The sequence below is a fragment of the Diplotaxodon limnothrissa genome, linkage group LG15 (genome assembly GCF_057381915.1).
Source record: "Diplotaxodon limnothrissa isolate DT_005_m linkage group LG15, D_limnothrissa_male_GT1.1, whole genome shotgun sequence".
NCBI lineage: Eukaryota > Metazoa > Chordata > Actinopteri > Cichliformes > Cichlidae > Diplotaxodon > Diplotaxodon limnothrissa.
In genome coordinates this window covers 35,373,244-35,399,366 of record NC_140610.1, presented here as the reverse complement: position 1 = coordinate 35,399,366, position 26,123 = coordinate 35,373,244, and the positions used below count along the sequence as shown (strand labels likewise).

Sequence of the window (26,123 nt, the reverse complement as noted above, 5' to 3'; positions counted from 1 at the left end):
GGAGGGAAGGAAGGAAAGAAGGAAAGAAAGAAAGAAAGAAAGAAACCTATATCCATATGTATTGTACTTCCTAAAGTTTTTATTGACATGACTCATATTACTTTTATGCTTTACGTGTTCCCAGTCAAGTTGGCTACTGACAGTATTCAAATGTTTTGTTTGGGGGTGGTCTGAATAACTTCAGACCTGCTTTGTATAATTAACATACAAACACTGAACAAAAAATCTAAAACTAAGTGATCTGATCTTTACATTTTAAGAGAGCAGGATTGTCATGAACCAGGAATTGGACTCAAACACAAACTCACTTAAGAAAAACGTGAATTCAAAATACAGTTTTATTGCCGGGAACAGAGGGAGCGATACAAAACTAAACCGGGAAAATCTAAGAATATGAACTCATGGGGAAACACAGGGAGAGACACGCAGCCATGAGGGACGACGCGACAGAGGACTGAGGGAGATGCTGACCTAAATACACAGAGGGATAACAAGGAAGTGAGAAGACACAAGGAACAGCTGACATGAATAACCATAACGAGACAGGGGCGACTGGACTGAACAGAATAAACATGAAAACGCAGGACCTTCACAATAAAACAGGAAACATGATGTGGGAGTAGAGGAGAGGCAGATCACAGCGAGGGAGAGCACAGACACGACACGCTGGGGAAACATGGAAAACCTAACACAATAAAACATGAAGGGAACCACGGCACAAGAACTCACACCACAATATAAACACAGACACAGAGGGAGACACAGAGGGCAGAGACACAAGGAGGGAATCCAATAAACTAAACTGAACAACCTAGGAACCATGGAATAAATAATGAACTAACAAAATACAAAAACACAAGAAAAACTAGGAACACTGGGACAAAATGACCCAGGACCATGACAATGATTCTGTGTTAAAAGACATTACCTGTGCTTGAAGCATATCTATGCAATTTTTATTTTAGCCAGAGTAGCTCAAGTAAGCACAGTGTTACATATTGGACATTGTAAACATAGCCTGGAGTAACAGAGGATAAACTTCAGTGTTCATTAATAAGTTTTTGTGCTTTTGGAGCCATTACTAATCTGTAGAATAGAATGAACAGAGGTGTGTCTTGCCATAACAGTCCCACAGCAGGCACCCTGCTGCCCTCTACTGTCAACAGTGATAAACATTTACTTAAACAAAACTCCAACCAGGTGAAACTTGTATCCCCGGCACACAAACAGTGTGAAATATACTATAGAATCTCAGCATAGATAGGGCTTGTTTAATGGTTGAATGAGGCATGTTGTATAAAGTGCTCAGTGCTAAGGCAGAGTAGGAGAGTATAGCATAAGCACCAGTCTATCTACCATGCCAGACACAAAAGCAGCTGTTCACATGTCGGTAATAATGTTCATGATCAAAGTCAGTGGCTCAGACTGACGCAAAAGTGCCACTGACCTTCACAGTCAGCAAACAGCAGACAACAGGTCTGTTCTTGTTAGAATCATAACATGCAGAAACTTTTTAGCACATGTGAAGTTGCATTCGTTTAGGTTAAGGACAAAATGACTCGCAAGCAATAAAATAGCAAGAATAAATTAATTGTGCAAACCTATGATGATGCAATAGATAGATAGATAGATAGATAGATAGATAGGAGTGGGCACTTCAGCAGTCAACAAGACTCTCTGATTTGGAAGTATTTTTTTTATTTTTGCAGGTTTATTTGCTTTATTTCATTTTTACAGGTTCTACAGTTTTTCTATGCTGACACCAGAGTTTAATATTATGTATGTCCTCGAAAAGCAATGTGTAAAAATGGCCATGATCATCCAGTCAAACACACAGTTTTAGAGAGAGTGGGTTGACTGAGAGAGAAAGAATAAGAGGACTAAATGTGTCGTGCAGGTACAGGAGACATTTATCAAAAGTGGTCACCTTATTCCGTCCGACTTCCTCCGGAGAATAACGGACTGTATTCTCTGAAGGAAGTTTGTCACATCATTTCCCAGTGTCACACTTGAAGGAGCGATCAAAATTAGGATGAAGTCACTGTACAGTATCTTTGAGTTGCACACAGGAAATACTCGTTTCTGCTCGAGCTAATTGAGAACAACCTTCAGGATGCCTTATCTGAAAGAGTGTCACTGCCAGAAATTGAAAAGCTTCTGCTTGATTCAGCAGAAGTGATTATAAAGTGGAAAAGAATTAAGACCTTCACATGCAACACCATGGGACAGCAGAGGTTAAATGCTCTTGCCATGCTGTCAGTTGAAAACAAATTAATTTATGGATTGGTGGAGATCGTGAAACTTTTCTTTCCAAGGAATCCATTTGAGTTTAGAATGCTTTTATTTTCACTGGAACAGAGTTTAAACGAAATTTCAATTTCTTTTACAATTACAACTTTTACCATCACAATAGGATTGCTCCATTCACTGGTTGAGGGCTCAGTAACCCCCAAATCCAATATCAGAGCTACCTACTTCTCCAAAACTCCAATCCTGTACATTCTCTGCCATATTGGTGTACTCTCTTTCAGGCAGATGTCAGGCTCCACAAGGTTTCTCATCCCTGGTTTCTTCTTAAAAATAACTTGGCAGGAATAATGGCATGCAACTTCTCCTGCTGAGTTACAGAGAGATGGGAGAGGTCAAGAGAGACAGAGTTAAGCCCAACAGGCATAAATTCCTCATTGATATCATCCTCCTCAGCCACAGTTTGCACGAACAACTGCTGCTGGATTGGATTATTCTGGGTTTTCCATTCCTTTAGCTCAGGGGTGGGCAACTCCAGGCCTCAGGTTTTAGATGTTTCCTTGATCCAACACAGCTGCTTTAAATGGCTAAATTACCTCCTCAGCATGTGTTGTAGTTCTCCAGAGGCCTGCTAAGGAACTAATTATTTGATTCAGGTGTGTTGACCCAGGGTGATATCTAAAACCTGCAGGACACCGGCCCTCAAGGCCTGGAGTTGCCCACCCCTGCTTTAGCTGATTGATGTGAAATTTGTTTTGGATTTCTTCTCTCTGGCATCTGGATCTCATGAGTTGTTGAACTGCTTTCTTAGCACAGCACCTTGCCATTTAGCCAACAATTTGTTTTCAGCAGTAGGAAGTAATAAGAGTACCTGCTGTCCTTGGCTGAACGAGCTCTCCCTTGCGGCCCTGTTGTGACAGTACTCTGCATATGTCTCTTCACCAATTTGGTGTTTTGCTCCATTTTCTCCCTCATCTGAAGAATGTAGTCCAACACGCTCGTCACCTCTTTCCTCGGCCTCACCCAGGATTCCTACAGAACATCCAATGGTCCTCTCACCTGCCTGCCATACAGGAGCAGGTGAAAAAGGTGAAAAGCCGGTTCATGCTTGAGGCACTTCCCTATAAGCGAACAGCCAATCAGGAAGCCACATGTCCCAATCTTTAGCATCAGCTGAGATTAAATTCTTCAACATTGCTTTCAGAGTTCGATTGTATCTCTCCACCAAGCCATCTGTTTGGGGGTCTAAATACTGCTAATACCTTAAAGCTTATACACCTGCCTCAGGGTATGCAAAAGAAACTCAAAACCATCATCCGTCAAAATCTCAGATGGAGTATCCACCTGGGAAATAAAACCTGCAAGAGAGCATAAGCTGTCTGTTTAGCTGTAATTTCCCTAAGGGGAAATGCTTCTGGATATCTGGTACTGTAGGCACAAACCACTAATATATAGCGATTACTTGCCTGGGTTCACTCTAGCGGCCACACTATATACATTGCAATGCGACTGAATGGAACATCAATAACAGGTAAAGGCTTTAAAGGAATTTTTGGGACATTTTTATCACCAGCCAGCTGACAGATTGAGCAAGAAAAACTCCTCAACCTCTCTGTTCATACCTGGCTAATAGAACCTGCTGGCAATTCGGTCCTTTGTCTTCTTAGTTCCCAGATGCCCCACCCGTGGAATAATATGCCCCAATCTTAAAACTTGCTCCTGCTGCTGCTGTGGGAACACCAACCTTAGTCTGTCATCCCTGTTTGCTTTGTAGTACAACACTTGTCCTTTGACGAGTGTTGTACTACAAAGCTGGATGGCATTACCTTGGCCTCCAGTAACACTGAAAGGAAACTTTGTATCGTTTTTGATCAGGATATGTCCTTCAATGCACATACAAATATGTGGGACTGCTTTCCTTCATTTGTGCAAGATCTCTAAAATCATGTGACACTGACACACTAGTGTATTCATTTATTAATTTTAGACTGAATTATTGTAATTTGTTATTATAAGTTGTCTTAAAAACTCCCTTCAGTTAATCCAAAATGCTGCAGCAAGAGTACTGACGGTGAATAGACAGAGAGAGCATATTTTTCCTATACTGGCATCTCTTCATTGGCTCCCTGTCTTAAGTAATCAGGCCTCACAGTATCGTGTCACCCTCCCTGAGCCTGGTGATGCCAGGTTTTTCCTTCCCACTCTCATCATATGATTTTTGGGGTTTTCTCTTTATTATTGTAGGGTCTTTACCTTACAATTCAAAGCGCCTTGTTATTGTGACTTGGCACAGTATAAATAAAACTGAATTGAATTAACCAACACTGATAAGACTCCTCCTTCAGCTTGATTGCTCCTTTCACCTCTGTCCACCATATGGTTCAGGGATTACCACTCCCATAGATACCAACCACCTTGCAGCCACAGTCCCTTGCAAAATCTTGCCTCGTAGGGTGAGGATGGTTAAGAGTGAGGTGGTGGATGAGCCCAGAACTACACAGGAGGAGCTTGTTAATCATCTGAAGGCAGATGAATGCAGCTCACAGTCACCAAGACTGCCATTGGTAACACAAAATCCCTCCTGAGATGTGTCCAAACTACGAGAATTACCAGCAAAAAGGGTTTCCCCATCAAGTACTAGAAATGTTTTGTTTGGGGATCAAATACTTATTTCACTCAGTGACATGCATGTTTTGTCTAGTTTTTTTGTTGTTGTTGAGATTCTGTCTCTCTGGTCTGTAATCTGTCTTATTCTTCCTATCTTTCTCTATCTGCAGCTCCAGAAGACACTGTCAGAGCTGGATGAAGATGATCCGTGCTACGAGTTTCGTCGAGAGCGATTCACTGTCCATCGAACACACCTCTACTTCCTGCACTATGAGTATAAACCCAGCTCTGACAACACAGATGTCACTCTCGTCGCCCAGCTCTCTATGGACAGGTGCTGGTTTACACCCACACTTACAGAAGCTACACAGGTGTGTTTAGTTCAAAGTGGGCAGAACAATGAAGTGGAAGGCTTCCAGAGGTTTTAGAACATTGAAAATGTTAAGAAAAAACATATTAGAGCTGCTCCTGGTTAGAAAAAACCCACAATAAACAGCTGTGTTGGCAAATCTGTTGACTGATGAAGATCGAAGGAGCAAACCTCTTAGGTATGACATTGGGGGAGAAATATATTTACATATCTAGGCTAATGGTTTATATATATAGTCCTGCACTACCAAAGAATACTAGGATACTTAAAAAGCAGAAGCAAACATCCTTCCAGTAACAGCTCTTTTTCAGTTTGCAGCTTTTGTCATACTGTCAAATACCCAAACCTACCTGAAATGTTTAAAGGTTAGCCATTCGGCCTGTACTCTGCAGTTTTATGTTTTTAAAACCATAGACCAGGGAAAAGTATTTAACAGTCAGTAAAAATGACTACCCCCAGAACTTCTGAGCTTCTAGGTTAATAATTTTAGAGTCTAAAAGTGTCCTTGATTAACATCAGAAAGTGAGATCAGTTCATCTCTTATTCGGCAATAATCTGGATCAAGGCGATATAGTGGCATTAAAAAGGTTTATTTTCACATCTTCATGATGGGGAATGCTTGCAAAAATATTGACTGGTAGCAAAGTAGACAATACATCAACATAGTAAAACAATCAACAACTGACTGTATAACATGGATGGAGCATTAAAATTCTTTACTTACTTACTAACAAAATCAAAACCAGTCTGTGAACCCCTGGCAACATCTGGTCGCTAGAGGAAAATGAATATTTCCTGATGGCTGCTGAGTGGTTGCTGGAGGTTGCTCCCTGTGGTTTGGTGAAATTGGCTGCAAAGACGATGCTGCACTGAAAACATCCTTGTGATTGCTTTGTCTGCTAGTAAATTATCATAGTTAGTTATAGTTTGCATGGAAAATGGCAGTTTGTATTATTTTAGGGTCTTGAAGGGTATTGAAGCAACTGTTGTTTTGTTTTGGCACTTTTTTTATAAAATTGAATCGAATTGTCTGCCGACACTTAAAATAATGGATTACATTTAGAGCTTTTCGAGACCATCAAAGCACTTTACAATTCCACTATTCATTCACTCTCACACACTGGTGGAGGCAAGCTACAGTTGTAGCCACAGCTGCACTGGGGCAGGCTGATAGAAGCGAGGCTGCCATATCGCGCCATCGGCCCCTCTGGCCAACACCAGTAGGCGGTAGGTGAAGTGTCTTGCCCAAGGACACAACGACCAAGACAGACAGAGCAGGGGATCGAACCGGTAACCTTCCAGTTACAAGATGAGCTTCCCAACCCCCTGAACCATGGTCGCCCCGATAAAAGCTAACCACCAAATGGTAGCGTAACTTGGAAAAGTGCAAGTCAAACCAAAACTTTGCCTTCAGTGTTAACTAACAGAAACTAACACTTTTCAAAAATTTCATCTTTTACTTTAAAGGGGAATGATCTCCATTTCTTGTGTGCAGACCAGTCAGTGTTTTCCATACTGTCTATGGGCAACCATGGAAATGTGTTTGCAACTAAAGCAAATACAAGGAGGTTTTTGGTTCAGTGCTCTATACACCTTTGCAATCAATTCCACTTTGCTACAGCAAGCAGCCTCTTGCAACTACTCACCAGCTAGTCAGGAAATACACATTTTTTTCCTAATTACCCTAATTACCACTGACAGCCTCTAGGCCTGCCTCACTTGGGCTTCACCAATCAATTTCACAGTGAGTACCTGCAACTTCCAACCACCACTCTCAACTACTCAGTCACTGCGGTTGCCAGTGACAGAAATATGTGGTTTATAAAAAAAAAAGACTTCTTAATTATTTTATTGACTTTTCATATTTTTATTCTAACATCAATTCAGAATAATCATTGTGAACAAAACAGAACAAGAACTGCCCACAGCTAGCAAGCAGACTTCCTTTTTAACATCTCAAATATTGCAATCCAGTAGTTGTATTTCATTGCAAGGTCTCCTGCTGTTTTCTGTAATATGAAAGAACAGCAGATGTTTTGTCATTGGCTGACAAAACTAATACTCCAGTCGCGATGCATGTGTGTGTATATATATATATATATATATATATATATATATATATATATATATATATATATATATATATATATATATAAGTTATTTGGTGATGTCATTTATGCCTGTGATCTGGTCTTGTAGGCTCCAGATGTTGGAGGCCATCTGTAAGCACTGGGAAGGCCCCATCAGCCTCGCCCTGTACTTGTCAGATGCTGAAGCCCAGCAGTTCCTTCGCTATGCTCAGGGCTCTGAGGTGCTGATGAGTCGTGGGAATGTCGGTTACCACATTGTCTACAAGGAGGGTCAGTTCTACCCAGTCAACTTGCTACGAAATGTGGCCATGCGACACGTCAACACACCCTACATGTTCCTATCAGACATTGACTTCTTGCCTATGTACAGCCTCTATGAGTATCTCAGGTAAGATGATTAAGTAAAAACCAAAGGACAGCTCTAAATGTTGATCTCATTCCTCATTGACACTGTGAACAATCACTTACCGTCTATGTGCAGGAAGTCTGTGGTGCAGCTGGACATGGCCAACACCAAGAAAGCTCTAGTGGTTCCCGCCTTTGAGACACTTCGGTATCGACTGTCATACCCGAAATCTAAAGCCGAGCTGCTGTCTCAGCTGGACATGGGCACACTCTTCACCTTCAGGTTAGACATGTTTGTCCCTGTCTGTCGTAGAAGGTATGTGAACCAGAAAGGAATAGTAGATTCGCAGATACGTTCTGTCAGTGGACTCAGAGGACGAGAGCAGTCTGAACACCACTACTCTGAAGGGAAGGCGCACCAGGGGTGCTCAGTGCAGACATAAGACATGAGTGGCACTAACAGAAAGCTGCAATGAGGCACACATGACATCCAGTAAAACCAGCGTGACTCAAACCTTCTGCTTTACATCTGGAACAGAAGGATAAGAAGCTGGTTTCACAAAATACTGATGTTAATAACTTTGACATAAATTAATGAAAATGTAATTTCATCTCACAGACATGGAGATAATTATATGCCTATGTTTAGTGTGAGTACAGATGCAACACTATACTGGTCAAAACTCTACATGGACTGCACACATGACTCCTGTGTGCAGTCTCTATGGGTGCCCAAGGCTCTTTGAGTCATATTCACTTTGCTTCAGTCTGTAATACGTCTTTTATCTTATGGTCTTATGGCACTCACATATATGGAGATAACTGTGCTGCCATCATAAATGATTTGGTCTGAATAGTGGGGTAAAAACTCAAAGACTCAATTTTCACATCTACGCTAGAGAAAGAGCTTTTAGCATCCCTGTGTCCAAAGTACCACCTAATCTTTTAGGAACTGTAGAGTGCATTTCTGCTCTGGTAAACTACTTTCCTTTTTTCTCCTTACAGATATCATGTGTGGACTAAAGGCCATGCACCAACTAACTTTGCCAAATGGCGGACAGCCACCACTCCCTACAGAGTGCAGTGGGAGGCTGACTTTGAGCCCTATGTTATGGTGAGGAGGGACAGTCCTGAGTATGACCGCCGCTTTGTGGGCTTTGGCTGGAACAAGGTGGCTCACATTATGGAGCTGGATGCACAGGTAACTCGGTGCTCCCATTGTCAACCTCAGTTACTCCCAAAATTGGGACTTTGTGTAAAATGTAAATACAAACAGAATCCAGTGATTTGAAAATCTCTTTAAGTCATATAATAACACATCGGTTATTTAAACTCACAACTGGACGAACATACAGTAGACTTATTAGCAACAGGTCAGTAACATGAGTGGATATAAAAAGAGTTTTTCTCAGAAGAAAATACAGGAAGAAAAATGTATCTACAAATTTTGCAACTAGCTTAATTCAGTTCAGTTTTATTTATGTAGCGCCAAATCACAGCAACGGTCACCTGAAGGCTCTCTATACTGTAAGATAAAGATCCTACAATAACACAGTAATGTTCCTAAACTGTGAAGACTGAACATCTCATTGTCTACAGTACATTATATCATCAACAGACTGAGAGAATGCAACACTTCACAAATCACCTTGTGTGAACACAGCTCAGAGTGCCGTCCGTACGTGCAGGTTAAAGCTCTATCATGCAGATAAGAATCATCTGTAACATTGATCCACAAACACTGCTGTCTCCGATGGACCAAAGCTCAAAGTGGAAAACGGATCTTAGGTCAGAGAAATCGGAACCAAAATGTTTTTTGGAAAACGCTGCGTCCTCTGGACTAAAGAGGACAGGGATGACCTGACTGCTTATCGGTGCTCAGTTCAAATGCCTGTATCTTTGATACTACTGGGGGCATCAGAGCCTATGGAACTGGCAGCTGACACATCTGGAAAGGCTCCATCAGTGCTGAAAGGTATATACAGGTTTTAGAGCAACATAAAGACAGCAGGTGTCTTTATCATAGTTTAGCAGGACGATGCTAAACTGCATATTGCATCTATTCCAGCAGCACGGCTTCATAGCAGAAGAGTCCACACCATTCACCAGCTTAGAACATCTGGAGCCTCAGGACTGTTGAGCAGCTAGAATCCTCTATCAGATAAGACCAGGACAACATTCCTCTGAGAAATGTCAGCAGTTGCTCTCCTCAGCAGTTAAAAGAATCGTTCAAACCACCACCACCTTCAGACTGGTGTTTTGGACCTCAAGTAAAGTTAAAAGCATAGCTGATCAGCACAACTCATCACCAACTGGTGGCAAGTTAAGTCAGGTTGTAGGGGAAGACGCTAGATAGGTCTCATACTCAAGCTATTATTCTGAGGATACGCTGACCAGTCAGCTGACAGGTAACGGTAGGCCCTACGTTGCCAGAGTCACAAAGAGAGTGACTCTGGCAGTAGCTGAAGCAAAAACCTGGGTTTGGTGATGCTATGGAACAAGACTTTTAACTGACGTCAAGGCAAACTGACAAACTGTCAAGTGACTCAGAATAGAGAAGCATCTTCCAGCTCACCTGTATGTGGTGAGGATAGAGAGCTGCTGACTTCATATAAGGATATCGTTAGGTGGTGAATGTGGTGTGGCTATGGACTGAGAGGTGGAGCTGGTTGTCTACCGTGTGGAAGGTTGGGGGTTCACTCCCTCAACTTCCTCAAGTCTGCATATCAAAGCAAGATACTGAAGCCCATGTTGTTCCCCATCAGAGTGTGAGAGTGTGAAACAATGTTAGATTCTAAGAAATTGAAAAAAGCACTTCAAGCATTCAGAGTAGTACAAAAATGTATCAATTTATTAACTGACTTATTAGGAGGGTTTCTTTGAGCCCACTGACATCCTTTCCTTTGAGGAGGCAAATTGTGGGGGAAAGGGATGACTGGTCTATCCCTGGGCATGAGGTCAAGGAGGTAGTTAAACAAGGACATTTTTCAGTAGTTGGGGAGAGAGCGGTCTGGGCATCTTTGCCAAGACAACTGCCTCTGTAACCCAGACAAGCTGCAGTCGATGGATGGAAAACGTTTAAATTTCTCATTTAAGTTTGTTTTATAATGTGATACAGAATATTTTCAAATGATGAAATCCTTTTCCACTATATTCCATTCCATTAGGATAACTTAACTTAAGATAATTTTGATTTCCACTGTGTAATTTAACCACATTTATTTTTGTATTTTGAGGATTTGAGGATAAAGAAAGCTCAAAAGCTCAGTCGGTCAAATGATTGGACAGGTTGTATGGCTTTACAGTGACAGGTCCTGTTCTCTTTTAGCTGAAGAAGAAATCAGCATGCGACTCATTATGACTGGGTTTTAATTTTAAGAGGTCATAGGTCAGGTTTGACTGAAGTGCTTAACAATAGTCTTTATGCAAACATCCTTTTTTGGAGCATAAAAATGCAACTTCTAAAAGTCATAGAAACTATTTTGTGTTTATAAAATTTTTATTGTCACTATATCTAATGTCTGTGTGTGTCCTGTGACAGGTGTTGCTCATTGTTGAAAATATGAGAATAGTAATTATGTTAACTGCGCACTTCGGTTCAGTTCGACTGAGAATTTTAGCTTCTTATGCACGACCAAGAGGCATGTGGCTCATGCAGTTACATGTTACCAGATCAGATGGGCTCAGGTATGAACGGTGATTCCTGAGGAATTCAGACTGAAAGTTTGTTCTTTTCTCTCCACAGGAGTATGAATTTGTGGTTCTGCCCAATGCTTTCATGATCCATATGCCTCATGCACCCAGCTTTGACATCACCAAGTTCCGCTCCAATAAGCAGTACCGGGTCTGCCTGAAGACCCTGAAGGAGGAGTTCCAACAGAACATGTCGCGGCGGTACGGTTTTGCCGCCCTTAAGTACATGACGGCTGAAAACAACAGCTAGCCACCACTGCGGACCCTCATAGCCCCAACTCTGAACTACTGACATGCTCCACAGGCTGCACGAGGGGAGCATAGTGTGAACGGAAGCCTGTGTGGGTCCTGGGGATACTTTGAGACTTAAGTCCCTCAGAACATTGGACACTAAGTGTGACACTGCAGGGGCTCTTTTGTTCCAACTTTGTCATCAGTTGTGGATAAAGGAGAAAATGTGTGAAGTGTTTCCTTCTCCCAGGATGTTAAAGCTATGAATGATCGCACAAGGGACTGCTGGGGCTGGGCCCCAGGTGTGTGGGCCTCAAGCTTCAGTTATGGAATATGATAGACAGCAAACAAAAATATTGCCTTGCCATATTTCTAAGACCAATGACAGTGTTATGGCTATGTGTAACATTATGTGTGTGTGGGTGTGTGTTTGTATGTGTATGTGAAGGTAGATACGTGTGTGTGTGTGTGTGTGTGTGTGTGTGTGTGTGTGTGTGTGTGTGTGTGTGTGTGTGTGTGTGTGTGTGTGTGTGTGTGTGTGTGTGTGTGTGTGTGTGTGTGTGTGTTCGTTCTGCCAGGACAGTGCTTAGCAGGGTGTAGAGCACTGTGGACTAAGCTTTCCAAAACTATGAAGTAACAGGAAGCTGCAGTATGACTGACAGCACAGCCCCGGCTCCAATGCAACCGATCTGCAGGCAGCAGGACAAAGAGGTCAACATGTTGACAGAGAGTTAAAAAACCTTGTTGTGACGAGTGAGACACACTCAGATACTGAGGGTAGCAGCCATCTGACCATCTGCTGCTGCTGAATTTGTTTCATGGCTGATACAGATCAGAATAAATCTTCCTACTCGTATGACAAATAAGCTAAAAGTGTAATAATGTCTGGAGACCATCCGCTTGGTTAATTTTCAGGGGATCTCCACATCAGCCCTGTAGTGTGTCTTCGGTTTTGGTACGACTACAGAATGTGACAGCAGATGGAAGCATTGTCGCTTAGTTAACTGCCTCCCATAACAGAGTGCAGCAACAAGGCCCAACAGTCAGCATTATCTATGAGTGGGTTAAATGGTTGATGGGTGGATGGGAAATCTGTAAAAATCTACCAGTTCCAGTAAGGTGAGTCCCAAACACTTTCTTCCTCACGCTCGTTCTTTCTCCCTCTGGCCTCTAGTTTGACAGCAGTTCAATTCAGGTTTTTTTATATAGCGCGAAATCACAATAATAGGTCCCTGAAGGTGCTTTAATGTAAGGTAAAGACCCTACAATGATACTATAGCAGCCAAATGAGCCAATAACACAGTGCCAGTGTGCGCTCTCTTTGTTTGTGAGGTGTCACACCATCAGTTGGTGTATCGTCAACTTATTATTGGTCTGGTATGAATGTTGTGCCACTAATTTCATGTTACCTGGAGAGGCTGTGGACAGACTGGCAGCCATAGAGTCCTGATAACAAGACACTACTGGGCATTAATGTCCTGTATGATATTATAAAGAAAAACTAAAGTTAGATACGGGTCTAAAGACATTAGGAACACAAATCACTGCAGGAATAATTTTGTAATCAATACAGTGAAAGTGAAACTGAACGTTTTGACTTCAGTGGAAAACATCATGAGGTCAGGTGAGGACAGAAGTAGTGAAGCAGAATCCCGGTATTTAACCCAGATTTGTTTTGTCACCTTTAAAATGGTCCTGAAAGTTGCTGACCCACTAATCATCATGTGATTTGCCCCAGGAGTCACAGTGTGAAACGGCTGTGTAAAGGTCCGATCGCTCCTCCTGTGCACTTCACACATTGCTGTAGTCAAATTATTTAATCTTGGCAATACCTAATAAGGTAGCCACCCCAGGTATCATCCCGGGGTGGCTGTAGCTGAGGATCTACTGATCGCAAGGTTAATGGTTCGATCCCTGGCTCCAAGTTGCAGGGTCTCTCAAGCATCCATCAGTGTGTGAGTGTTAGCTAGGAAGCACTGAAAGGAAAGTGCTTCTGTGAATGTGGCGTGTTGTATAAAGTGCTCCAGGAGAGTAGAAAAGTGCTATATAAGAATCAGTCCATTTACCTTTTTTATTCATTTTTATTAAGTCTGCTTTACAAAGCGTTTCACACGGGAATGAGCTTCATGCAAAGGTCATTTCAAGAAGAGTTCATTTATGGGCATAACAAATTGTTCAAAATATATATATCTTTGACTAGGATGTAGATGATGATCTGTGTTGCTTGTCAGTCCACTTATAGGACACCATCACTGCTTTCCTGTTATAGGAAATAAAGGCAGCGTTGAACCACGTTTCCTTAATTCACCCTGATATAATTATGGCTCACATTCTTCTGTGCAGCTTCGCTCAGCTAGGAAAAGACAATCTGATTATCTGAGCACAGCTGCTGCCCTTGTGTTTCCTGCTGCCTGCTGTACTTCAGTCATGAGTGTGGTGGTAAAGCAACCTGTTACCTAAGCAACCAAAATGTAATAAAACTAACACATGCATTTTAATCCACATCAGTCCTTCTTCCTGCAGGTTAGGCGTGTAAAAATTGTTAACTGAAGGTGCAGTCAGCTGCAGTTATGGATTCACTCTTCCACTTTGAGCAGCTGGAGGCACCGCGGCCTCTGTCAGGTCCCAGCCAGGATCAGAGTGAACGCGTCATTAGGCAGCAACTTGTCACTCGGTCCTAGTCTCCAAAAAAGTCCCTGGACTCACACAAACTTGATAAGATAAGATAACTCTTTATTGTCATTGCACAGTCATACATAGTACAGTAGTACAATGAAATTGGAAAAACTGTCCTACGTCGGCACTACATATAACACAACACGACACGATATGACACATCACAACGTAACAAACAACACAACACAGTATATTAACTTAGTATAAAAAAGAAGAATAAGTGTATGTGTATTGCACACTGTTATTATTGCACATTAATTATTATTGCACCTTGTTATAAATATAAATATTATTGTTATCGTTTTAAACATTGTAAACTCCCCCTAAAAAGTCCAGGGAGGTATCCAGTCAGGTCAGCTATTTACATTGATCAGGGCTATTGCCCTGTTGTAAAAGCTGTCCTTGAGTCTATTTGTTCGGGACCTCAGCAGCCTGAACCTCCTGCCAGACGGCAGCAGCTTAAACACCTGGTGTCCTGGGTGTGTGCAGTCCCGTAGGATGCTGCGTGATACTGATGTGAAACTAGAGGCCTCTCTCTCACACACATCCCAGTGATCTCTCACCCTGTACAGGAAGCTGCACAAGGTCTTGGTGCAGGTTAGTGTGTATGAATGTGAAGAAGCTATCTAAGTGACTGTTGTATGATATTCGGTCTTCGTCTGTTAGCCTTGCAGGGCTGAGTGGGGCTGCAGTGTGTAAGTAGGACAGTGCTGATTGATGCTGCTACCTGAATAAAAGCAAAGAGTCAAAGCGTGCCGTTTCATCATTCCTACTTCTGTGATCGCCAGTTTGACCTCATGAACACAATAAATAAGAACACAGCTGGCACTACAGTATAGGGGAAATAGCCCATTCTGTTTTCAGTAGTCTGAGGGACGTCTTTTTGGTTTGTGAAGACATTTCAGCTCTTATCAAGGAGCCTCTTCAGTTCTAACAACTGATGGAGACTCCCATTTAACCCAGACTTGGTTTGTGACCTTGGAGATGGTCCTGAAGGTCACTAACCCAATAATCATCATGTGATTTGTCCGAAGCCGAGGTGTAAAACAGCTATGTAAGGGTCCAAGCACTCCAAAGTGCACCGCACAGCTTAGACTACATTTTCATCCATTCTTGCGCCACTGCTGCCAGGATATCTGATACATGATATGTCTTGGCTGTGTGTTGAAATCACCTCCCCAGGCACCCTTGTCAGACAAGCATTGTCCTCCACAGTAATGAGAAGAACTATTTAGCACCTTTTTATAGTGTTAACAAAATGCTTTGATCCATCCTTCCATTTTCTTCAGTTTACCCGGGTCTCGGGGGCAGCAGCCTACACAAAGAAGCCCAGACCTCCCACTCCCTAGCCAGCTTCTCCAGCTTATAAATAAAATCTCTCCAGTGTGTCCTGGGTCTGCACTGCACTACCCAGAACACCTCACCCAGGAGGCATTATTGTCAGATGCCTTTCAATGTGGAGGAGTAGCAGCTCTACTCTGAGCCCCTCCCAGATGGTCACTTCACACTGGCCTGTGAACCACTCCAGTGCGAGCTGGAGGCCACCATCCTGATAAAGCCAACAGAATCACATCATCTACGAAAAGCAGAGAGGAGATTCTGAGACACAACTTTTCGGTTTGGCTTTTAACCCAGTACAGAAATGTTCATTTTATTCAGATTTTGTTGTCTTTCTGATGTTGGTGTTCTATATTGTACTTTTATTTTTACTCTGGCAGTAGGGTGAGGCCCCACCTCACTTTGGTTATAAGACACTCGTGGCTTAGTGAATGTAACCTTCACATACTAAAAGCAAAAATAAAATTTCTGGTTGAAATGTTGCTGCCACCAACAGAACCTTAAGTCAGCCATTCCCTCAGTTGAAACTGACACCTTTGCCAAGCTCGACCTAACGACCTAGCCAAAATGTTCAGTAAGGATCTAGCTCTCTCTCTTCCTTATGGTGCAGATGATTGTTCAACAGACAGAACATGAAGCCATGGATTGTGCATTACTGACTCATTAGTACAAGGAATGATCTGTCCTTCATTATCTCCTATGCACAGGTTTTTTCTTTGTAGAGAAGAAAGACAAGTTCCTTTGGCCCTGTATCAACTTCCGTGGTTTAAGATAACGACAAAGAATAAATGCCCTCTACCCTTGCTTACCTCTATTTTTGAGTTGCTCCAGGAGTGCGACTGTTTTTACCAAGTTGAATCTCAGTAATGCTTACATTTGGTGAGAATAAAGGATTGGGGATGAGTGGAAGACAGCAATTAATACACATCTGGGTCACTTTGAGTACTTGGTAATGTCTTTTGGTTTAACAAATGCTCCTGCAGAAATTTCAGACCCTCAAACGATGTCCAGAGATTTCATTAACAACTTTGTCAATCTTGATACTCTTGATCTTGATGATACTCTCATCTTTTCCAAGACTTCTTTGGTTTCATTGTGGAAAGAGGTCCTTTAAAGTCAGACACAGTAAAGGTTCCATCAGGGTGGAGTAACGGAGGGAGCTAGCAATAACAGTCAGGCAAGCAAGCCATGTTGCTCGGCCATACTCGCCTCTCTCGACTAACCCACAGAGGATGCCTTGCAGTGGGTGAGCGTCTTTACTGTGGCACAAAAGGTCATTTTGTTTCTACTTGTCCGGTGTGGCCAAAAGGCTGTGCCAGCCAATAAATCTAAGGATACTGGCAGTCAATATCTTCTCCCTAACAAGTAATACCTGCTAAGATATGTCATCAATACAGTTTGGTAGACTGTGAGGCCATAAAGTTTCATTAATTACTATCACCTATAGATCTGGTTATCAAAATGTCAAGATAGTTTTCAACGTCTGACTGATCCCCTGACTAGAAAACTATCCTTCCACCCACCTGCATAATTGGCTCCCTGACTTGGGAGTCATTAATCCAGCATGGCCAATGAAAGCTGTATGTTTGATTTTGATTACTGTTTAAATAAAAAACAAAACTATACCATGTACGTAAGTATTCATAGCCTTTGTTGAACCACCTTTGGCAGCTTCTCAGTTCTTCTTTACAGAACCTCTCGAGCTCAGTCAGGTTGAATGGGGAGTGTTGGTGTACAGCATTTTTCAGATCTCTCTAGAGATGTTTAATCAGGTTCAAGTCTGGGCCACTCAAGGACATTGATTGTGTTGACCCAGAGGAGTGTTTAGCTGTGTCTCTGAGGTATTTGTATCTTCAGTGCTGGTGCACTTTTTGACCTACATTGATCCATTCTTTCATTCTTACACCAAATTCCACAATCCAAATCAGAGCTCGACTGGGACAAAAAATCAGACCTGGCATTTTTGGTCTGGGTGGCCACCATGATTGGTCAAAACTGATAGCCTTTGTTATGTATGTGCACATATGCGTGAAATTCCTTAAAGCAATAATAGTCACATAATCACATTATCTGTTTAAAAGATGTATTACTGGGAAAATTTGTTGTTTTTGGTTGTTAGCGTTTTGTTTGGGGTGGTATTTTAAAAGCCTGTATTATAGCAGAACTCAGGTGAATAACATAGTTTACTGACTAGTCTTATGTGTCTTTGTCCACAATCTGTTCCAACTAGACAGAAAGAGAGACAGGGGTGAGATCTGTTAATGGTGGTATTCCCTAAGAAATCCAAGAATGAAAAGAAATGGTCAAAAGTATTTGAGATCTATATTTATTTATTTATCATATATAACTGCTAGTCATTTTGAAGTCATACAGATCTTTTTCCCTTGGCCTCAAAGCCAGTGATGTCTTCAGCTTTCTGGACTTTAAAAAAATATTGTGGAAAAACCTGACCGGAGAAGAAATGGGGAAAAAAGTAGTAGTAAATGTTTATATTTCCTTATACAGAAGTTTAAAACAGGCAACAAGTTTTGTTGTATAAAAAGCTAAAGCCTTGTGCATACTTTATGAAGTGCAAATGAGGGTTTAACCATTCTGTTATGGGAATGTTTTGGGGAAAAACACTGGGATCACAAGGATGGAAAGGGCTGCAGACGGAGGTGAGAGAGAGGCTGCAGTCAGATGTGGACAAAATGATAAACTTGAACTTTTCTGCTTTTATCGTCATTTATTATCATCTTAACATTGAGGCAGACAGTGAGCTTGTTTTTTATTTTATTTTAAGATAAATAATACTACCCTTTATCCAACGTTCAATTGGAACCTCTCCATAATGCTCTTCTTCTATAATTATTAAATTGATGTGTGACGTTTGTTTTATTTATTTAGCAGCTTCTGAAATACATTTTATCTAAAAGGTTTGAAATTAAATGATCTAAATCATTTGCAAAACAAATAAAACCTTTAAACTTCACCTGACTTTGTATTATTGTAGTTCTAGGTATTGTTGTTACTCAGATTAAACTCAAACACCTTGCTTCCTCAAACCCCTGTTTACTTTCTTCATCTGTAGTTATCCCTCTTTGTTTTTTGCTAACCTCTTCCTTTGAATATTATCTTGCGATCACATAATAAAACCGGGCAACAAGCCAACTGAGACATAATAACCACAGTGAATGACACAAATGGAGGATCTGACCAGCACTGAATGGGTTGATACACAGATAAAGAGGGACTGTGGTTCATGTTGCTCTCCTAGCAGTAGAAACTGTCTCAGTAATATTTTTGATTTTTCAAAGTAAACATAACCAAAGATATTGTGGAACAGTTCTCAGGTCGAGTCTATGCAGAAACGGTTTTGCAGTTCTTCTGGGATGACAGTATCACAGACTGGTATTATGGGCTCTTTTCAACAGGTGATGAAGACTCACAAACGTCTTCTGAGCAACGGAAGAGGGTCGAGGAACTGCCACTGCTGACGATATGAAAGTTCGAGTTAGAAATCATTGTTCAGACGTTATGCAAAACAGATTAAGACCAGTAAGAGTAGAAATATATCGGCACCAATCCATTTATGATTCACCGTTCTATTTATGACATCAATACAAGTACACAAAGATTGCATGTTGAACATGGGGCTTCATTCACTCCTCATTTGGTAACGTTAGATTTTTTTTTTTTCAGTGTTATGATATTGGTTCTTCTTACCGGGATACACTGCCACGGTCACACCTCCAAATTTTGGAGTGTAGAGAAACTTGAAGCTTAAAGAACCTTAAAGTATGAGCCACATTAAACCATACAGTGTTTTAAGTACTTTATCTGTGTCACATATTGTGGGATAAAGCCAGAGTACTCAGAGAAACCCACTCAGGCTAACGCGTTGATGCCGCGCAGCCCCACACACGGGGCGATACGCGGTAACTCGCTAACGGAGATTTGCCGCGTTAATGCTGTTATGGCGTTAACGTAGTTTTAACGAGATTAACGCTGACAGCACTAATAATTTCTTAATTTGTTCTGCGAGCATGTGAAAGAATCTGACTGAAACTTACAGGTGACAACAACATAATAATCTAATGTTGGATCAGAGTTTAAAGCGATGCAGGGAGAATGCTTGCCAACAGATATCACACACCTGCTGATATGTTGTGCCATTGCTGTTACCTGTGATCAGTGCTAAGAAGGACAAACCCTCAGCTGTGGGGAGTGAATACGGAACGGCACTGTGGCAGAAGGCTACTGACAATCTGCAAGAAACTGACACTGTTAGATGGATGCAAACCAACTTTGAATGGTATTATTTCACATTTAACCACTTGAATAATAAAGGCTTATCAACAGGAGATTTAACACTTACCAACACATCCATGAAGAAAAAGGTCAAATTTGAATTTAATATTTCATATAAAGTAAGATTAAGGCTGTATATTTGCAGATTGTAGAGAGGCAGAACTACAAACATCTAAATACAAATGAAAATCATGGAAATTTGTCAAGTGTAAGTGACTTGAGCAGTGATCAGTAGCAAAGAATGACACATGGTATTCAATTGTATTTGCAATATACATTTACATAAAGCTGTACATTTAAAGCTTTGAAATACTCAGTATGTACACCTGCTTATCAAGTGGTTAGAAAGCAAACAGGCATTGAACACATTCAGCTGTATGACATTTAATAGTCTGGGTGCCAAAACGACAGATCAATAGCTGTTTGCACAGAACACCCAGTATGATCACAGCATGAAAAGAAAGCATGAATCCCGGTGTTGTGTAGTACATTCAGCAACATGATACTGGAAAAGCAGATTAAAATGTTGGTTATAAATTCAACAAAATTATTTGTTTTTAAATGCAAGCAGTGCAGTGCCCCTGCCTCTGACCAAAGTAAAACTCATACAAAGTGATGGAAACTACAAAAGATACAAAATTAGTCTAGAACTGAATACATAATAAGTGGACTTTATTCCCTTAATTAAATTGAATCATTCTTGGTGGGTCTATGGATGCATTTAAGAACAGTAGAAACATAGCAGCCACTTAGTTCCATGAAAGCTAAAGTGAAACTCATCTTAAAACTTTACATTTCCACAAACCCTGGTGTGAATTTTTCTGTTCCTGCTCGTGATGGTACATTGCTAAGTATATTGATAGTAAGCCAAGGAGGTGACCTCAACAGCATGTTCCATAAAGGACAAGAGGGGCAAAAACAGAAACCACTTAACCCAGTATGGCCTTCAACAACGCCAAATCATTTCTCTCCACATGATCATATAAATTGACAGGTGCCACATGATCCCACACCAAAATCGTTACCGTTACATAATCTGTTAAATTTATGTGGCTATGCTACATGAAATGCTGTGATTATGAGCCACGGTGAACAAGTAAACTGACATTAAAGTTTGATAAAAGTGCTTCAGGGTGTGCTAATAACTGAAGTAAAAAAAACTGTTTCCTCCCTATTGGACGATTATTTTTATACTTCGTGTTTATAGCTACCAGTTGATCAGAACACCAAAACTACTTTGCTGTGTGTTCATAAGAGGGAAAAAAAGTTACAGTTGCATTGAATAAAATAAATATGTGCATATATATATATAATTGCTGCCCTTTTCATAAACTCCTGTGGTGTTAAAAGGCTCTAGGTATTTCATATGACCAGCATGTGAGCATTTAAGGTAAATGTTATCCCTTTAAATATTTATCTAGACTCATTTTTTTTAATGTTCAAGCTTTCCTTGAATCTTTCTTGTCTGGACATCTAAACTATGTGGCTCTCTGTTATACACTGTCTGGAGAAGCCAAATGTCCAGATACAACTAATTATTCATCTCAGGCCACAAATCCACCAATGGTTAATGTAGCCATCTTACAAATTGAGCACTTTGAAGACACTTCATGGTAAGAGGGACTCCCACAGGTTTCAGAGAGACCTCCATTTATACCACCTGTTATGACCCTAATAGGGTCTGTAGGGATTTTGATTTCTCCTGCCTTAGGTGTTGTCCTTTCCCCAGCCAACTTTACTAAGCAATTAAGGCGGAGATTTTAAGGCTGGAGAAAGGGCGCTCTAGTGCCAGAGAGTCTTGTTGGTTTGCAGCCAGGGACCCGTGTGTGGTAGCTGTTTAATCCTGTTCTGGTAGCACTTTTTGACTTACTTTTATATTTAGTCACCGACTACAGAGCCTTGTTGTGTTTCCATTCTTCTAAAGGCGATGGCGACTTGTCTCTTTAAGCTTGATTAGTTAGAACAGATTAATAAGAATATTTAATCTAACCATGTTGCCTTCACATCTTCTTTTTTTAAACCACATTTTGTTGCTTTTCCACATCCCCTGGACCTTTTAGGGAAACATGACAACAACCAACCAGTTCCACCAATTATTCATCGGATTTCTTTCAAGAGGGGTAAAAATCCCTCCAGCAAATAATCTAAGTTGGATTTCCACAACATCCAGAAAGACTAATTGACTAAATCAGGGTTCTAATAATTCACAAGTATGAATGTCTTAAATTTCCTCTGTAAAAAACTGAACAGAAAATTGGACTACTTATTGTGAAGTTCCTGAACATTTATAAAATATCAACTCCTGACAAGGATCCGTTTTGGGGGAAAAGAAAGCTCAGAACTTACTTCAAAATCAAAATTGGAGGATTTTTGAGAAACAACTGTAAAAAAAATATAAACAAAAAACTGGTATGAATAGGACTGGACTGGTAGTCTGGCATAATTGAAAGGCCACTGTGAGGATGAGAAAGCGAGAGGTGAAATTAACAAGGAGAGAAAATAGATGAAGAAAGTAATCAGAAAGGGAGCAAGTAAAGGATTCAAGTAAAGTGAACGGCTACTTTAGCTATTAGCAGTGGCTAATGGTCAAAGTGTAGCTTTTTGCTACATGTGTGCAGTGCAGCTAAGAACTAACAAAACAACAACTGTAACAACGTGATTAACAAGAATAACTGTTTCAAAACTGTGTGTGTGTGTGTATATATATATATATCTATATCTATCTTTGAGCAATCATCTGGATTGAAAATGCCAGGACCGATTTTGTGACCGCAGACAGCCATGCTGCCCATCACTGTAACTTGTCTTTCTGGGTGGGAAGTAACAAAGTACAAATATTTTGTTACTGTATTTAAGTACAATTTTCAGGTATCTGTTCTTTACTCGAGTAGTTTCATTTTCGACTACTTTTTACTTTTACTCCCTACGTTTTTAAACAAATATCTGTACTTTCTACTTCTTACATTTTCTAAACAGAAAACGTTATGTTTGCTTTAACGGATTTGGGTCGAGTTACTTTGTCACTGCGAGCCTTCAAACATCAAACCCATTTGAAAATAATCACTTGAAAGGCAGTCCTGCGTGTTTAATAATCACCGGAGGATGTTGCATAAAAAGAGAGGACATGTACCACAGTCGGGTTAAAGTGGGAAGGTGTTTTTAACTTTAACTCGGACAACATGTGTCCTCTTTGGCTTCACCGATGTAACTAAAGTGATATACTGTATGACGCGGTAAATATGTCTCTGAGTGATAAACCTGCAGTGTTGCTGACAATACTGTTGGCTTTCCCTGTTTCCTGTAGCCTTCACTTAGTTCACTTCTGCACTGAAATCAAATTGTAGTATTCATCATGACTACAAAACAGTACAAGCATTGTTCTGCTGTGATCGTCTACACAGTTGTCTCCTGGAGCATGATTTGGCACACAGCCCTACAAACACGAGTAAGAAATCACATTTTTTGTCTGCTTTTTCCCAGCTTACAGTAGCTAAACATATTTATGTATTAAATGACTTCTGTAATGAACTAACTGAACGCTTGTGGAGAAGGAAATGCAGTATGACTGTTCTAGATCAGGACAATGTGAATGTGTTTGAAATGAAAGGACCGCAGTGGATAAGATTTGACGTTCTCTTAATCTGCTACATGTAACCAGTGTGGAAACATTACTGTTATTGTGTGCCTTAGTGAGTGACCTCTGTGCCTGAAGAACTGGCCTCAGAAAGCTGTGTCTCTATTTTGTAAGCCCTGTATGCTAAACCCAGCACAGTAAACTGGCCTTACAGGGAGGCTGTCATACAGTCAATGGGCAGAAGAGACTAACAATGCTGAGGGCAGGTGTCTGTAGAAGGCCAAGCTGTGACTGTGAGTCAGTCTAACGAGCGTGTGAATACTCAGTGTGTATGCTAGTGCACGACACATTTTGTTGTACGTTATGGTTAAGTAACAAAGACACGAGGACTCAGACATCCTCACTCCAAAGAAGGCGACTGCTGGTGCGTGTGCTGAAGGCCTGACACCCCAGGGGTGCTCCTTGGTTTATTTGGCTCTGCGCTTTGTCAATGAATGGCACTGCAACAAACAAATCGTTTATTTATTTATTTATGTTTCTGACTGTTTTTAGTATCAATTAAATCTAAAAAGCAAGTGACAGGCCACACAAAGTTGATCATTTTGGCTCCAGATTTTTTTCACGAACAGTATCCAGACCAAAAAAAGTATTATGACTAAAAGTAATCCAAGCCAAAGACAAATACGTAAAGAACAGCATTTTAGCCTGAGGTACAGGAGGAGTAACATGTAAAAGGAAGCACATTATCTGTTTGTGTCCAGGTGAAGGCAAGCTGCCAGAGCAGGCTAAACTGTAAGTACCGTGCAGCTGGTTCCTGCTGAGATATCAGGTGTAACAGAATTTTTAAGGCCCGTCAAGCATCTTTCAAAATAACTGTCAGTAGACTCACATCACAAGAAGCTTCACATCATCTGTCAATCAAGAAGTGGTTACACAAGAGGCCAGTTTCAAAACAGATATCAACCTTGATTAACAAGCGTATTTCTTTTCACTCTTCCTTTAAGTTCACTCACTCACTCGGTTTAGCCAGTCTCTTCTCCCAGTTCAAACCACACCATGATGCTACAGGTCATCCAGCTCCAGGATGACTCGTGCCAGGCTGAATAACATATGTCAGGTTCACTAACTTTGGTGAGGTGAGCCCTCAGCTATGCTGAAATCATTCATTCTTTTACAGATGCTACACTGTTGGCATGCCATTACAACCAAGTCTACCATGACAGGAGTGAGTCAGAGTAATGCTTAATCACTTCCGCTCAGTGTCTATGACAGCATATTACAGAAAAAGTGATTTTAGGGAAAATAAATACATGAAAGAATTCAATGATGGTTCTGGAGGATATGGTAGCTTTCCAAGAAAACAACACAGTGATCTACTAACTAATGTGTTAATAGCTAATGTGCTCTTCCCTATATATCCATGCCATACATGCAGTGTGTTCTGTGATTATGTTCATGGGTCAGCGCTTCTTAAAAAGAATATGCAGAGAAAAGGATTTCCTCAAAAAAAATCCTTAAAGGAATGAACACTGATTAACTTAAGCTAGGTTATTCATTTTTAGGGTAAATATCTGGTAAAGACTATAAATTGGTCTTGGAATGATGGATCCTTGAAAAATCTAAAATATTTGGATGTCCAGTCTCTGCTATCAGATTTAGAGGCCTGTAGAGAGCACAGTGTTGAAGGTGGGGGCTGCTGTATTCTGTACATTTCTCGTATACAAGGCACATAATTCATATTGTTTAACCCTCACATACTGTTCAGGTCAAATTTGAGCAGTTTTGACATTTCACAGCAGGAAAAACATCCTTCATTTCGTTCTTTTGCCACAAAATGTGATGACTTTTACTAAAATGACCAAAAATGGACAAAAAGAAACACACAGAAGTGTATCTTTCCCTTTGAATCGTTTCAGGCAAATCTGAAATTTGATGGGTTGGAGAGCCTGACGCAGCCTTGAGTACTGCGCAGAAAAGAAAAATCAGAAATGTGTGGCGTCTTCAACTAATAAAATTATTAAACTTTTTCTTCCTTTTAACGAAAACTCTAATCTTTGGGGAAAAAAACTTAACCAGAAAACTGTGTGTTGGCTACAAGAACACATGAGATGAGATGGTACGGTTGGTATACTATAGTATCAACTGATCATACGGTGATCATACAGTTTAAGGTCCCTCATCCCAGCTTCCTGTTCATCTTAAAAGATTTTCTCCATCCCAAACCTTCCAAACAGCCTTCAACTGCAATTACACAGACCTTTCAAAGGCAAGCGGAGGGACAGTGAACATGCATAGCTGAGTGTATGGCTATATATAAAAAAGAACACTGGGTGTTGCTAGAGATGAACAAAAAATACTGAGGGATGAGCTTTATCATGGCAACACCCTGGACAAAGAAGACCACAACGGGAGGAGTGTCCCAAGAATGTACACTGGCCTGCAGCGAGGGAAGGAAATGAAAACGAGCAGCTGTAGACAATTGTCCACACAACCTGTGGGCTCCACGAGAGTAACTGAGTGCCCAAGCTATGCATCATTATCTGTGCCATGAGGATTTTCACCGTGGTCTAGGACAGAGGACCCACAGCAAAAACACTGCTTCCTCTGTGTCAAAAATGTGTCGGTTTAGAGGATATGAGACAGACTACCAATCAATGTGAGT

General features: G+C 41.0%; 1 protein-coding gene across 1 annotated transcript in view; it reads left to right on the top strand.

The window, feature by feature from the left end:
- Positions 1-12,053, top strand: part of large1 (LARGE xylosyl- and glucuronyltransferase 1) — a 64,188-nt gene extending 52,135 nt beyond the window's left edge. The window contains exons 11-15 of the mRNA XM_085371848.1: positions 5,025-5,188; positions 7,424-7,702; positions 7,796-7,942; positions 8,665-8,860; positions 11,405-12,053. Of these exons, the coding sequence (XP_085227974.1) occupies positions 5,025-5,188; positions 7,424-7,702; positions 7,796-7,942; positions 8,665-8,860; positions 11,405-11,602 (984 nt within the window). The 3' untranslated portion in view covers positions 11,603-12,053. The remainder of the gene's footprint in view (positions 1-5,024; positions 5,189-7,423; positions 7,703-7,795; positions 7,943-8,664; positions 8,861-11,404) is intronic.
- Positions 12,054-26,123: the final 14,070 nt, after the last annotated feature.